The 17,216-nt window shown below is 31.0% G+C and overlaps 1 protein-coding gene across 1 annotated transcript; it reads right to left on the bottom strand.

Annotated features, from left to right (window-relative positions):
• Positions 1-2,974: 2,974 nt before the first annotated feature.
• Positions 2,975-3,675, bottom strand: LOC128391169 (gamma-secretase subunit pen-2-like). Its single transcript, XM_053351020.1, has 2 exons — positions 3,479-3,675; positions 2,975-3,358 (listed from the first exon to the last, which is right to left on the bottom strand). The coding sequence occupies exons 1-2, from the start codon at positions 3,537-3,539 to the stop codon at positions 3,114-3,116; spliced, it is 306 nt and encodes a 101-aa protein (XP_053206995.1). The 5' UTR covers positions 3,540-3,675; the 3' UTR covers positions 2,975-3,113.
• Between the last annotated feature and the right edge of the window lie 13,541 nt (positions 3,676-17,216).

The raw sequence follows: 17,216 nt of genomic DNA, 5'->3' as shown, positions 1-17,216 counted from the left end.
TTGTGGATGAAGGTGGAACTCATCATATGGAGAGAGAAGTAAAAAAAAGAGGAAGAAAAAATTACATTCATATTATTAGAATGGGAATAGATGTTAATGTTTTAAGGTTCAATTGTGAAAGGAAGAGGAAAGTAAAAAAAAGTAAAAGTCCAAGATGAAAGAGGAGGATGAAGAGTGGGTGGGGATGGAGGTGGAAATGCTCATGATACTCTTGAGAACTCAAGTTTCTCCCTGAATTGAGTCTGATAAATTTGAAAGCAATTGCTGTAAATGCAATTTATTTGAGACGAGTTACCCTTCAATTGGTTAACAACAACAACAATCAACTGACCTTTTTTACTCTCTATCTCTTATACCTTCCTACTTATCCTCATCATCATTATCATCCTTCATCATCTGAAATTATCATCATGATAAAATTTACTCCATCAATTTATCTCTTTGTTTTCTCTACTCTCTCTCTCTCTCTCTCTCTCTCTCTCTCTCTCTCTCTCTCTCTCTCTCTCTCTCTCTCATCTTAATTCTAACTCAGTCTGACATGAAATTCTCATTCTTACCTGGTAATTTTTTTCTTCTTCTGTTAATTTGTTCACTAAATTGATAATTAACTGTTACAATTAGATTCCAATATTAATCATGATCATTGTTTTTCACAAACTTAAAACTATAACTAACCTTTAGTCCATTGGCAAAGACGAATTGTCAACAATTTAATAACAATTAGTAAAAGAAAAAAGTTCTAAACTGTTAAAAAATCGTAATCATGATAAATTGTCCTTCTTATTACTTATACAATGTTTAGAATTCAGATAAAGATTCTAAATGTAACAAAGGTACTTTTTGTTATGGTAAAATGACCAATGGTCAGTGTAATGATAATGGAAATAAAATTCCAATGAAAAAGATGAAAATCATGAGAAAAAATGATAATCATGAAAATGTAGAAAATTATTTGAGTTAAAAAGTTTGAAGGGATATTTTGGAATCTCCGATAGAAAAGTTTTCTCTTCCATGTTACTTTTCATTTGGAATCAATTTTCTCGGAATCAAATGATTGCACGAATTATACGAATTGTCACACCTTATTGTCCATGTTGATATTCAAGTGAGATGATGGTGATGAGGATGATAAGTGAGAGTCAGATGATAACATCAATTTGACAATAGTAAATGTTATAAAATGTTCAAGGAAATTCTGATTCTGTAATTTTGGTTTAGTCTTTTTTCTGACTTATTGATATTATTTTTTTTTTCTATTTAACTTCATGACAAGTTAAAAGTTGAGATGAAATTGAAATTGCTCGGGATCACTTTGAAGTCTCATGGAAACTTTTCTTCTCATCGACATTCTCATCTTCTTATCATTCTTATTTTTTTCTTCATCATCATCATCAGCTTATTGTACATAGAGAGAAAAGAGTAAATTCTGATCAGAGAAACTCATAAATCTACTTTCTTTTTCCATGGTATAAGAGATAGAGAGAGAGAGAGAGAGAGAGAGAGAGAGAGAGAGAGAGAGAGAGAGAGAGAGAGAGAGAGAGAGATGTGAAAGAAAAGATTCTTTTGCTCATGTTGGTCTGATTCTTTTCTCTAACTTCATCTTCTCTTCTTCTCATCATCTCTTCATCATCATTCTCAATTCTAATATGGATAAAAGAAGGAAGGAAACAATGATGAGAACCGGTAATGATAAAGGTACAGATGAAGATTAATCAAGAATAGAATCATGACTTGAGAAATGAATGAGTTGATGAACAGTATAGAATCATATTGATGATGAAGATGATGATGGAGATAAGACTGATGATGATAATGATGATGATGTTGAAATGATAAAATTATGAGTGAATCCCGCGTTTTTCATGGTAAATCATATTTGGAAACAATTCACAAGGGAGATTACGTTACAACTATTGTTAAACCGAATCAATATTTTCCAACATTAAGGTTAGCAATTTAGTTTTTTTTTCTTCATCTTCCTGTAATATGTACATTCAATTGATGATCATGTTGAGTGGATGGATGGGTGGTAGTGGGAGTGAGTCCTTTATCTTTTTCGCCTCGAGGTGAATTAAAAAAAAGTATATATGTTAACTTGAGCTTCTTTTTTCTAATCAAAATTCAATGTTTCTTTTATATTCTGGGAGAGAGAGGAAAATAGAATCTTTTGACCAGAATATTCAGCAGGAAGAGAAAAAAGAACTTTTTTTTCTCTCTCTCTCTATCATCGAGCTCATTGTTCACAATGTTTACTAGTTCTTCATGTAAATAGCTTCCTTTGTTTATAGTTTTCCTCTGGATTCTTTGTATTATCTTTGCTTTTTCAACTTTTTTACGTGTCTCTGAGTTATTATTTTGTCTTTTACATTCCCTTGAATTCCCATATATGAAATTTGGATGATAAATCAGGAGGATGAAGGAAGATGCGCCAAGAATAAACTCATGTGAATATGGATTAATGTTGGTTAACTATTAAATCGGCCATTAAATGATTCCTTTTATCAACACGATGAATATAATGGTAATTATCATTCCTTTAACCAAAATGATATTGGATATAGACTTTTCCATCCCAATGATGGTAACAGTAAGTGAATATCGTTTAGGTGAATTGAAGACATTCAAGTGATGTAACTGCTGATCCAAAAGAAGCTGAAACTTGGCTGGTTAGCATTAATTGAGATTGAATGTATATCTTTTTTTTTCTAATCGTCATCATCTTTACATAAAGAATCATGATAATCTTAATGGATTCTCAGCTTTCAGGTTTCTCTCCTTTGGTTTCGGCCAAATATTAACTTTGAACGTGATACTTTCATTTTCCATCTTTGTCTTTACTCTTTTCACTTGGGTTTCCATTTTTCCATAACAATTGTATCCATATGATCATTTTGCCTAAAGGTTAACAGATTTTTCCATAATAATGACCACATGAAGAACGGGGGGAAATTATATCAGAACATGATACATGATGTGAGATATATTCACAAGGGTGAAACGCCTTTATTTTTTCAACAATCGTTGAAACAATTGACAGACTATGTGGATGATTAGCAACTTGAAAAATGAAAATAGAAAATATCATCTAGAGTAATTTGAGTAATATTACACTCTCATGGAATACCGGCTGGAGCAAGAAAGGATAATGAATCACCCCAATCCGATGTGGCTCGATTGTTTTGGAAATAAATAATCCACACAAGAAGAAGAGTTAATTCAATTCCAGAAGCGATAAATGATAATACGACATAACGTTTGATCTCCTTTTTTTGAGGATAATCTCTTTGAGAGATAAAAGCTTCCTGGAAAAACCAGACCGCATTCATGAGCCAAAGTAAAGGTAGAAACACAAATCCACCTGAAAGGAAAAAGAAAGAGTTAAAAACAAAATTAGTTATTGAAAATCTTCAGAAAAATAATAAAAATCACAAATCAAAACAGAAAAGGTGTAAACATAAACAAAGAATCAATTATTTACCATAGAAATATTTTCTACATATAATCAGCTTTTCATCGTCTTTCATTCGTCTTATATCCATGTTGTCAGGATATTCTATGGATTAATTAACGTTTTTACTAAAAAAAATTAAAAGAATAAAAGAGAAAACAATTAATTTAATGATTAATCACAGAGAAAAAGAAAATTTAAAAATCAAAACAAAGAGAGAAATTCAAGTTGATTGGATTCTCACCAGATGGCGAAAGTTTTACTAGAAAGAGAAAAGAGTAACTATCGCCATCTATGAGCTAATTTAAGGAGGAAAATGAGTGAATTGAAACTCGTTTATTGAAAAATTGAAGGTCGCCAATCAATAATCTCAAGGTCAACTGAATGAAAGAAGATGAATTTGAAATAATTATATTTGCGGTGAAAAAAAAGGTAAGAGAAAAAAAATAACAAAATGAAAGAATTGAGTAAAAAAAGAAACAGCCGGATATCAAACAATCAACTACAGTTAACGATCCTGGTGATTAGCAGATTTTACTTAGCAATCAATGATAATTAACCAGTAGTTTTATTGACAAAGGAATGATTCATGATCATAATGATGGAAGAATTAATTTCCAATAATCTAATCAACACACTGAGATTTACAAGAATTAATAATGAACAGGTAAGAAGATCTGAATTGTGTTTTGCTTATTAGTTATTTCATCAAACAATTTAACTAATCATGTTGTATGTTAATAATAGTAAGATTGTGATTATTATAATATCAAGACCATGAACTTGTTTCTTTGCGTTCACGATTAACGATTCCCAAGAAATCACGAGTTAATTGTAATCAAAGAATCAACAAGCAATTTAAAATAAACCAGAAAATTGAGAGGAAGAAAATTAAAATTTAACCTGAGGGCAAATAAGAAGAGAGAAATTAAATCCATAGGAAAAAATATCTTCTAACTAAATTAGTAAATTAACAATAAATTCACTAATTGTTGGACGAGAACAGTTTATATTTAACATAATCAACAATCAAAACAACAACAACAACAACCAAATTCAAATTGATTTATAAATAATCAATTTCAAGGTTAATTGTGAGACTTTAACGTAGGTTAATCGACAATTAACTTTAATCATTAAAATAATAATTCCGGTTTAAAACTTTCTCTCTCTCTTCCAATCAATTAGTTAATTGTAAACATTAACAAGGAAAATAATATAAACAGATCACAATTAACACTTGTAACTAAATTAAATGTCGTTGATTGTGATGATGTGTTTAAGAGTTTAGTTAGCAATTAATTGATTGGGTTACTCTTTCCGGATCAAAATTTAATCACCAATGATTAAAGTAAGGGGAAAAAAAGTAAATTGTAACTAAATAATTGTAATTCAATCTTGATTGTTATCAAATGAGTAATTCATTTTAATTCAATCAATTAAATATCAACAGTGAACATTTAATAATAACAATTTCCCTGTCATCTATTGAAATCATAATCATTGATTGTGAAACTATTGATTAACTTGATTAGGATGACTTTGGATTTAAATGCCATCGACAATCAGAATCATCATCATCATCAACATTTGTTTACCAATAATCATGTTAATCATTAATTCAAAGTGTTTGATTACAACGAATTAGGAATAGAAAAAAAAAACTTAATCAAGGTTAAGAAAGTTTCTGATTGTGATCAAATTGATTCTCTTTCTCTGTGATTACAATTATCTGATATTTTCTTGTGTTTATGTGTCTCATGATTGACTGACCATTGTCCATTGTTATGGTCAATCAACTGATGAGATAAGTTTTAATGAGTCAACTGTCCAGTTTGGCCTGATAGCGATGATGATGATGATTATTGTTTGAGTTTTGGTTTCCGATTTCCCTGATTAACTATCGATTACCAAACAATTTAAGGTTATGATTATCGGATGAGAGATAAAAAAATTGAGAAAATAATAAAAGAGATGATGATGAAGATGATGATCCGGTCTGAGATATTCACTAATAATGGTTTGTTATAATGATGAAGATGAGGATGATAAGGATAAGGATAAGGAGGTTAAAAGATGAGAGAAACTTTTTTTTTATATGTTAACAAAATCATCTCTTGATTGATTGTGAGCAATCATTATTATGATTAACTTAATCATTACTGAACAAATAATTGGCCAACGAATTAATTTCTTTAATAATCATTATCATCTAATTTTCGGGTGGGGTTTTCATGATGATCTTTACCATGATGATGATGATGATGATGATAATCATTCTGGTTTTTTTTTAAACATCAACAATCAATTGATCATCTAATAGTTAATGGGTGACAATCAGTTTTGTAAGCAAGAAAAAGTTTTGTTTACTTTGATTTCATTTTGATTGTACAGAAAAAAAAAGTTTCTGATTGTTTGTCAATTGTTAAAGTTAAATTGTTCATTCATTGTAAATGGTGAACCTTAATTGTCATTAAACAGCAACAAATCCAGTTACAATTGAATAGCAATTGAAATTGTAAAATGTTTCCAATCAATTGCAATCATTATCTAGCTTTTATTTAGCAACAACAACACCAATCAAACATATAATTTAAACAGTAATTTGTAAATTACAATTTGCAAAAAGTTTAATCCTCACACAGCGGTTAAGTTATTAATCATTGTTATTATACATATTATCAAGTTTTGATACAATTAACTGTATCATCATGTAATCAGCTGAATGTTAATCATCATGTTTCAAGGTCCTCGATATAAATCAAAACATTAATATTACCAAAAGAAAAACAAGAATCAGATATTTATATTTATCTAATCTTAATCTTAATCTACTCTAAATTAATCTAATTAATCTAATCAACATTCTGACACCTTTTTCCTCATCTTCAACATCTAATATCTAATAATTAACCTAATGAAATGATATCAAGATGAAAAGATGAAGATTATCATTAAGAAACCAGGATAATATTGATTATCCTATTTTTTAATATCCTGAAGATGATCCCGATTCCAAATGATTATAATGTTTTATTATCAATTTTGTACTTTATGCTATTTGGTTATGACAAGGTGAGGCTTTTTTGTTAATTTACCCGCCGGGTAAACATTGGATACAACTGTAAGTTAAATAATAAACTTTGAAGCTTCCTGCTGGTGGAAATACTGTGTTAAGATGATGATGAGGATAATGATGATGAGATGCAAAGGTAAGCCAAGGGGAGAAGGAAAAAAAGGTGAGATGAGGATGAAGAAATTGAGAAACAGTTAATTTGTGAGGTACAGTCGATGAAGAAAAGGGATGAAAAGGATGCATTCTCGTTCTTGATAAAAGGAGATGATGCGGAGGATGAAGATAAAGAGAAGATGATAATGGTGATAGTGATGATTAACTAGAACAGGAGTGAGATAGAGAGAGAGAGAGAGAGAGAGAAGATGATATGATGATCAGGATGAGGATGAGGATGAGGATGAAAATCTAGATTAGAGGGTTGAGATAGGATCTTGAATCGTCTCATTTGGTTTAAGAATTCACTTTGTTGGGTTAACATCAACAAACTTTTTTATTTACATGATGTTTTCATGATGATAATGAATTTCAAACTTACCAGAATTTAAAGTTACCCGAAAATAATAAGAAATAGCAATAATAATGATAGGATTTTAATGACTTGGACCAATTTATTACCAAGTTAGAACGAGATTATAATAATAAGAATAGAGCACTTTTCGCTCAGCCAGTCCCACCTTCATCATCCGCATCCTCATCTGCATTTGAATCATCTCCATCTCCATCTCCATCCTCATCCTTATCCTCTTCCCCATCATCAATATCAAGTAACCGTAGCATTTACTTGTTTGAATGCACTACTTATGCCGCTCAACTGAGATCCTTAATTTGTTGCTGTTAATCAACTGATTGATTTATAATTTACTTAAGGGGGTTAACCCTTCCTCCTTTTTTTTATTATATTTCTACATCATCATTATCATTATCATCCAAGTTACTGGACTTAAGTGAATGAATATTAATCAGCTGAAGCAATTTGCACGCAATTATCCAACCAGTATTAACCCTTTACCATTATTATTAGTAACTTTTAAGTTCCGTTCATCTTTATCATCATCAGATAAATGTCCGAATAGCCTAGTTTCAGCTCTTCCATATCATCATCATCACACTAACCCCTTTCATGGTAACATGATGATGATGATGATGATGATTATGATTATGATAGTGAAAATGACAAATTTTTGCTTTCACAGGTAATATACACTTTTGTGTATTCGTATTGCAATCATTTAATTGTTAATTGTTGTTGCTTTGTTTTGTTCATTCCTAATCATGATCGATGTTCATTTACCAAAGGTTATTGTCTTGTGAAAAAATCTCATGATGAATTATTAATAGATTCATGGATTAATCATGGAGAAACCTTGAAATCTCATGATCGGATATTGTATTCAACTGATCATGAATTTCCTGAATTAATGCCAATTCAGTTAAATTGTTAATCAACTTTTGATATTTTAACTTCGTCTTAATCTGTTAATAGCATATGATAAACAATCAAAGAGTAAAAGTGAATTAACCTTTTAAATAATTTTGTATTCTAATCGCAAACAATTAACTTTCCAATCTACTTTCCTATTTTCAATTGGATAAAATATTGTCTAACTCTGTCATTGAACTAATCAATTAATTGAATTATAAATTGAAACTCTTTGATAATCAATTGATTATTATCATTTTTAATAATAATGATGAACATGATTAAGATTGATTAAGATTGAGTTGATAAAATTTAACTAATTTGTTATCAGTTGAGATGTAAAAAGGTAATGGTTACAATTTACCTGACATTAAATTGTTATCAAGAGAATTGAAAATGGTTAACAATCAAATTGTGTTAAATTGCAACAATTTAAATTAACCATTAACGAGATAGATTGAGATTATTATTATTGTTACAATTTTGGAATTGATGATGAACAGAAACTGTAAAAGGTTATGAGAAATATAACAGAAGATGAATTTCTTTTGATAAATATTATATTTATTTGATGATAATAATGACGATTGATGATAAAAGATGATGATGATGAGATTTAACCTTGAAGATGATGAAGAAACCATGAAAATGAGCCTTGAATAACCTCTGACCCTTTTCCTACACAAAAGGAATCTAGGATCATCTTTGTTATCATTTGGTGTCAATTGAATTCAGGTTATTAGTTACAGAAGATGATTCGAGATGCGGATGATAAAATAAAGAAGATGATGATAGGGAAAAGGGTTTTTACTATTTTTGCGTATCAAAGGAAACCAAGATTATGAGAATGACAAATAGAGAGAGAGAGAGAGAGAGAGAGAGAGATGAAGACATACAAGGTAAGAAAAGAAAGTGAAAGAAAAGATGATAAAGAAGAAGAAAAAAAGTCTTAAGATGAATTCGAGGTAAACGTAAAAAAATATTTTCCCAGGCTTTTTGCAAGAATGTTGACAATGTTCAAGCTTCATAACGTGCTAAGGTTTTGGTTCTAAGTTTCAATTCTCTCTCATCTCTCTCTCTCTCTCTCTCTCTCTCTCTCTCTTCATTATCATCTTTTCTCCATCTTCTCTCTCCCCGGTCTTACCTTTTTACTAGTTACTTTTTTTCCTTCTCTTTCGCTTTCAGGTCAACGAAACGAAGTAATTGGGTGTTGACCTATTACTAGTGAGCACTCAGAGAGAGAGAGAGAGAGACTCTGATAGTGGAAGAAGCTAACAAGGAGCTGAGGGTAGGGAAGAGCCCACAAAGAGCGGGATAGGAGGAGGGAGGAGGAGGTAAGAAGGAGAAGCGAAAAAAGTTATAAGAAAAAGGCAAAAGTCTTTGTAAGATTTTCCATCCTTAGTTGATGCAGTTTTTACCTTTTCCTTTCTTTCTTTCTTTTCTTTTCTCTCCATCATCATCATCTTTTTTTATCTTCTTTCTTCAACTTACCTTCCCTTTTCATCCTTATCATCATCTTCTCTTTTTTTTATCTACTTACCTTTTCTCTTATTTCTCTCATTTCTCTCTTCTTCTTGTCTTGACCGGAATTCACGATGAAACAAAAAACCAAAGGTAACATTGGATGATTGGTAACACGACGTTAATCATCATCATCTTGATTATCATCCCAAACAGCGACGTTAATCACAATTTAAACCAAAGAGGAACCATCAGCAATTAGATGATGAATATATTGATTACGGTTGGAAGTTCAAATTAAATGGATTTTCCGTGAAAATTTTGACGGACTTAACATAACCAGATAGCACGACTTGAAACATGTTATTAGTTATTCAGCTTCTTGTAACTCATATTCATGGTTTTTTTTCCTAATATCTTAAGGCATGAAAGTAGCACGGAGTGATGAGGATAATGGTGAAGATGATGCTGGTGATGATGATGAATTGAAAGAGGAGAAAGAGAGTGGAAATAATCTTCTTCTCCTCAGGATCCGGTAGAAGATAAAAGAAACGTAGAGAAAAAGATTTTCATGAATTAATGGTTACCCCCAATGAGAATTAAATTGAATTGCAATTTCACCTTCATCTTAATCATCATTTCATCTTCTTAATCCATAAGTTTTCACTTTTCTCTTTGCAAACTAATGCATTTCACACTTTTTGCAACTTTTGCATCCCCGAACTTTGCAGAGAGAGAGAGAGAGAGAGAGAGAGAGAGAGAGAGTAGATGTCCAGAGACAGTGGGCTTTTCTTTCACTGACCCAAGACTTTTCATCTACTCCTCTTTCCTTTTAAATCTTCTTCATCTTCTAAGCTACTTGACTCTCTCTCTCTCATTTCTCTGTCAATGAAAGAGAAAAAGATTTACATTAACCAAAAGCATTTACTTTGCTCTTTTTCCTTGCAAATAGCAATAACAACAAGGAACCGTTGGAACCCACTATTGACCTTAACTGATCTGATGACCTGAGAGCCCCATAGATATTCACAAAAAGCAAAGAGGGAGTAAAATCTATGAGAAAGTCAGTGGCAAAAATGTGCCACCAAAAAATAGTCCAAATTTTTTACTGTTAAAGTAACTTTATGTCTATCAATTGAGACTAAAAGTACTTTACTCCTTCATCATCATCTTTCTCCCCATCATCTTCATCATCTTCTCTGTCAAGTAATATTTCATTTGGTGAACAACAACAAAAAAAAGCGAACACAAATTGACAGAGAGAGAGAGAGAGAGAGAGAGAGTCTTTTAAATCCCTGGAAAATGAAGGAGCAAAAGTGACCCTGGTAAATATCAATGGAAGTGTTTTTTATTTATTACAAGATGAAGAAGCTTCTTCATCTTTTCCATTCTGGGTCAGGTCACTTTCGATCAGACTAGAAAATTCTTTCTTTCGTTTAGAATCATACAAATATCTTCCAACAGCGAGAAGAAGAAATATGAGAGAGAGAGAAAAAAAACTTACATAACCTTCCCTCATCTTCTCCATCCCCATAATCATCCTCATCCCACTTTCTCTTCATCTCGGATTATATCCAGACTCCAACATCTTCTCTTTGTCCAAGATTAAATCGATTGTACAAGAAAAAGTCCCGTTGTCAAGGTAAGTAAAAGTTACGGTTATTATCATAATCAGAACGAAAATGTTTTCTCAAGATATTCTAATATATTATCGTCATTGGAAAAGCAATAATAATCAATCTCATGGTAAGTGATTGATGGTAAAGATAAAAAAAGTATCACAGGTAAGGCAGAAAAAGAAACACTGAAAATTAAAGTCACGAAAATGATTGAGAAAAAGTTTTCTAATCTAAATGCAATTGCAATTTAATCCATTGGAATCAAGTTTGCTAATCTTTTCCAAATTATCACAATTTAGCACAATTAACTAACCATCATTATCTTGTAGTAGATTAAAGTTTTAAGTTTCAATAAAGTTCAAGTTCATTTGATAATAATAATAACGATAATCAAGTTTAGCCGATTGATCAAGATTCAAAGTAAATCGCTAATAAAAGTAGACTTGATTAACTACAATTAGTAAATTGTTACTCTTCATCAGATTGATACTATTAAAAAATGGTTAACACAATTTGCAAATTATTAGGATATGAATTAAGAGATAAATTTATTACCTGTTTCATTTTGTTTGAAATTCAGATTCATTATCATGTCAACATGAAAAAGTGCTAATTGTAACCTAATCTATTCCGTCTACTAATAAATGATTAGAAGGCAAAGTGATAAAATAAATCATCATGATGATGAAAATTGATCATCATCATGATGAGAATTAAGTATATTATCATGAAGGAAACTGTGAAAAAAGAAGTCAATTAACATGAATAGAGAGAATCTCAATTGATTTTCCCTAAGGGGAAATTTTTAATTCTTCCAATAGAATAAAAAATTTGCACTTTTTTTTCGTCTTATTGTAATTATAACAAGAAAACAGGTAAAGGTCAGTGAGTTTTTCAGCATCAAATGAATGATGATGATTATCATCCTGGTGATAATCTTGATCCTGATGATGATAGACAAATTGTTCATCTTCACCATCAACCCATTATTGAAGATGAAAGTTATCCTCAAAATTTGAATTCTGGTTCCTACTCACCTTAATTCATTCCGATGAATTTTGATTCTTATCATTTTCGCCCGTTACCCTGAGGCCATTTCAGGGGGATAACTAATGTAACCCAATAATGATTCTGGTTTCAATTATTTTCTTGTTCATCTTTTTTTTTCATTTCGAATAATTTTTTTCTCTTCTTATTCATGATCTTTACCCTTATCCGTTTGTACCTGATTCTTTGGACCCATTTTCATGATTATCTTTCATTCATCTTCACCCAGATTCTTGAGATAATTTTTTGCTCATCATGATAAACATGTAATAGGAAATACATTTTAATCACTGATCATTAATATGATTTATTAATCACTGAAAAATTATTATTATCACTTAACAATTAGATTAAACTAGATTGATGTTAATTGTGATCCAATTTAATCAATAGAAACACCAGAAAATCAACAAAACTTTCAATCAACTTTTTCATTCCAAGTTTCCAATTAACTTTAAAAATGGACCAAAACCAATTGTAATATTAATTAAATCAACCAATTAATTAACAATGATGATGATTAAAAATTAATCAACAGATTTACCATTACATATGAACATTGATTTTTATAATAATGATTATTAATTTGACTTGATTACGGAACGAGGAAATTAATTGTGTACTAGTTATGGTAAATGATTGCGAAAAACAATCCAATCAATTAAATTGATTGATAACATCTAATCAATTGTGTAAATATCAATAATAAACAATGATAATTAATAAATTGTTTGACCTTAACAACAGTAAATGAATGATAACTGTAAGGATCCTCGTTTTTTAATTAGGATGTATCCTTATGATTACCGGTTGTTGATTGAAAAAAGAGACTGATAAAAAGATGATGGTGAAGATGAAGATGATGAAGACGATAAGGATGATAATGAAGAATAGCCCTTGCGGCTTCTGAAGGCGGATTTCGGGCCTCAACGCAGTAACAATTAGCCCCAGGGTTTTATCCTATTCCATTTACTTGCATGATTAAGTTTGTTTTTTTTTCGCAATTTTTGATTTCGAAACAAAAACAAAATTTATTATCACAAAATTGTATCAACAAGGATGATGATCAACATGCTAATCTCATTCTCATTCTTAATCATCTGATTTTTGTTTTCTCAAAATAATTTTTCGCCTTTAATAATAATGATGAGGATGAGGATGGACAAAAGGATGTACATTAATCAATTGAGAACATGTTCATTATCAATTTAATGAAAAATTTGATTGTTCAGCTACCGTTATATTATCATAATTGGATAATTAGTGTTGATTGTTTTTCTCTTTATTAATTTTTTTTTGCAAAATGTTTGCAATTGTCTTTGCAGGGAGATTCAACAAAGAGATTGGAGAAATTCAAATTTCATGGATTCCAGACTCTTTTCCCGGGCTTCTTTTAAAAGGATGACGGTGCCAGTGGTAGAGGTGGTGATGGACCTCTATGGATGAGGAATCATAGAGGAAGTTGGGATGATGCGGTTGGGTGATGGCGAAGAAGATGAAGATGATTCTTTGGTTTTTTTTTCTTCTTCTCCTTCTTCTAGACTTCGCTTCGTTGACCTCAAGAAAGATGATGATGATGATTATTATTATTATTATTAAGTCGAAGTATATTAGAGGTCACTGGATTTTTAAACTAAGGGATGAGGATGATGAAAAGGAGGAGGAGGTAAGATGAGTCCAGAACGTTGAAGAAAAAACTTCCATTGGACTTGAGTGTTAAAAGGAAACTTGAAAAGAACCAGAAAGTTTGGCTAAACTTTGATAATGCGAATCGCCAACAACTGAAATTCAACATCCGCTTTGTCGTTGATGTGCCATGTGGTTAAGGCTACTAAGGTCATCATCATCTTTGCATCTACCACACAACCACCATCATCATCAAATTCATTCCAGGCCAAGGTCCGTTTCCCCGCCAGTAGAACGGAAATAGGTTCCATCTAATGATAGATATAAAACTTTATATTATCAACGGCATCTTCTATTTTTCTCTCTATCATCTCCTTCATCATCTTCATCTTCTTTTTATCTATTCTACAAAAAAAAGAATCATCATCATCATCTCTCTTTCTCTGACCATTTTCATCATCTTTTTTTCTTCTTCTTCTCCCTAATTTTACTAAGAACTTTCTTATTCTTCTTGGTAATGTTTTTTTTCTCGAATTACAAAAATCTCTTCACTTTACCGTGAAAAGAACATTTTTTTTTCTTCTCTTATTTTGGCAGCTAAAAACCACTGGCATTACCACCGAGTCCTGGGTAATAACCGGATGATCGTTGGGTCGTAGGTCATCATCATCATCATCAAGTTAATCATGATTTCGATCATCAAATTACTGTTGCTGTTTATTGATGACATTTAACAGAAACACATAAGAAGAGCACTTGTTTCAATCAATTAACTTGAGTTTCTCCTTTCACTCAATGTAAACAACAATTAACTTTCTACAAAGTAATTAAATCAACAATCAAATTGCAAATCAACATAAAACTTTGAATGTCCAAAAACAATTGCAATTCCATTTTTTTCTGCAACAATCAATACAATTTGCAAATTTACATTTTAATTGTTTCACTTATCCAACTAATTAGATGCATATTTGCAATAAGAAAAGTGAAAACTAAACAATCAACAAAATTAACTCTTACTTTGATACAGAATTAAACTCAAATTGAATGGAAACTTTTTTAATTATCTTCTCCTAATCATTATCCTCAACCATCAAATTTAATTACAAGTATACTGATAATCATTTTAATCCCTAATCAAGTAATACAATCAACGGATATAACACTTGGGATATTATATTATGTTATATACAAAAAAAAGTGGGAATCTTAAAATTAATCCTCTAGTTGAAGGGCTGATACTTTTTATTGATTTGATTTGTTTTCTCATTTATTTATATTGTTAATCAATCCATCACAACTACTCACTTCCTATCAATTTTGATCCTCATCATCATGAAAGTTTATTGTATCTTATTGAATTTTATCCATTGAATCGTGTGTAAATGGTTTATCACGGGATTAAGTGTAAATCAGTCAACAACAATCATAATAAGCTGAACAATCAAAGTGAAAAAAATAAGATGAACATCAAGTGGGCAACAAAAAACATGATAGATTTTGTTCAGGGCTCAGAGGGAGGGATGGAGATCGAGAGAGAGAGAGAGAGAGAGAGAGAAGAAGGAGGAGAGAGAGAGAGAGAGATGATGATGATGATGATAAGAAACAAGCAAGAAGATGAAAGAAGATAACAAATTATTATCATGAAATGTTATCTTATTATGTTGATAATTGAAAAGCAGAAGCAAAAGAAACGTCAGAAAATGAATGAAAGATGAAGATGATGAGGATGAGAGGATGAATATTAAGATGAAGAGAAACATTATCATCATCTTCATCTTCTTCTTCTTCTTCTACCTGTTAGCCCCTGAACAAGAATTTGCAAGAAGATGATGAGGGGATGAATTTCAGTTGATAGAGAAGATGATAATGAGTTTGATGATGATAGGGAAAAGAAGACTCACTTTAAAGTGACCTTGAAATTGGTTCTGAATCAGATATGAATAGAAATGGCATCCACCCGATATAAGTATCTTTCTATTGAGCATCATCTTCAGAATTATCTTCATCCTCTCATCATCTTTTTTGTCGGATAAAAACCGGGAACAAGAAACACTTAAACGGCCGAAATACAAACCGGAAAATTTAATTTTCCGGCAAATCATAACTCCAATGATGCTCATGGCGATCAGTTAAATATAACAACAATATTTGTCTGACCCATCCCTTGATCATCATCATCATCATCATCTCTCGCTCTCTCATCTTGACATGAGAATCCACCTCTGAGTGAGAAAAAGATGAGTTATCTTTCAATGAATTTTTCTAACTTGAGGTAATATTTTTCCTTGACCAGGAAGATTAAGGAAGACAAAAGTTAATCAACAGATTAACCTTTACCTTTGTTACCATCACGATAAACGATCAATAAGGATAATTAACAATCAATTGGTCAATATTGTTCAATAAGTTTATGCTTATCAAATGATCAAATGATCTTACGGATTCTCATCATCAGATTAAGTATATAAGTTGTAACAATAAATATATTTTACAAAATAATAAAATCAGTTAATTAGTTACACGTTAATTGTTTTCTTTTTTAAATCTCTCAATACTTACTTGTATAATAACAAGTTGTTTGAGTTGATCTTTTCCACACTAATCCATTAATTGTTTCCATTGATGATTAGCTTCTGGGATTCTAGTTTTCTAATGAATGTAATTAATTTCCGGCATAAAGGTTAGATTGACTTTTCCATGATTAATATTGATGATGATGTTTAAAAGCCGGAAAGGAATTGAATTGTTATGTAATAATAATAGGAATTTGCAATTGTGTTTAATGTTGATTAATTAGATACAAATTGATAAGAGCAACAATTTAATCTCCTCAATCACTTGTTACCTTTTGTTGTTAAAAAAAAGTATATAAGTGACCCCGGGGTGGGCAAGATAAGCCCCCTTGTATCTGCATGTATGTATGCACAAGGTGGACCAGATGATGAGGATGAGGATGAGGATGAGAAGGATGATGAAGATGAGGAAAAAAAAGAAAGGGAAGATGATAATGAAGAAGCCAGAAGATGAGAAAACTAAATGAGAGGTTACATCGGCTACTGAATTTTTGAAACCTTTTTCTTTGTATCTAAACCTGAAGATGAGGAGATAAAGTTTGTTGTTATTATTACTGATGATGATGATGATGATGATGATGATGATGGGATGAAGATAAGGATGATGGTTAATAGAGGATGAAAATGATGAGCGTGCTTGTCCAACAATCAATCTAAACCATCGAGTTAAAATCACGTTTCCAATTGAATATCAGGCAATGGATTCACCTGAAAATCTGCCCCCAGGGTACGGATATACTCTTTCATCATCATCTCAATCATCTATTGGTGTATTACATCCCCTGAAGATGATGAGGATTTAGGATGAAAATGATGAGGAAAGTCTCGTGCACCCAAACAGGTTAATGGTCAAGATGAAATAACAACAAACAAAAACAACAACAAAAACTAATCAACAACATCAATCAATAACTATTGCATCATTATGATTGACTAAATTGAT

Source organism: Panonychus citri, unplaced genomic scaffold, assembly GCF_014898815.1.
Source record: "Panonychus citri isolate SS breed McGregor unplaced genomic scaffold, ASM1489881v1 Contig00134, whole genome shotgun sequence".
Taxonomy (NCBI): domain Eukaryota; kingdom Metazoa; phylum Arthropoda; class Arachnida; order Trombidiformes; family Tetranychidae; genus Panonychus; species Panonychus citri.
This window is presented reverse-complemented; position numbering and strand designations above follow the sequence as displayed.

What these genes read in the sequence shown, in the direction of transcription:
- LOC128391169 (XM_053351020.1), bottom strand. Translation starts at nt 3,539, where the DNA reads ATGGATATAAGACGAATGAAAGACGATGAAAAGCTGATTATATGTAGA. An exon ending in ATGTAGAAAATATTTCTATG is followed by an intron (nt 3,359 to 3,478) that starts GTAAATAATTGA and finishes TTTTCCTTTCAG; the next exon opens with GTGGATTTGTGTTTCTACCT.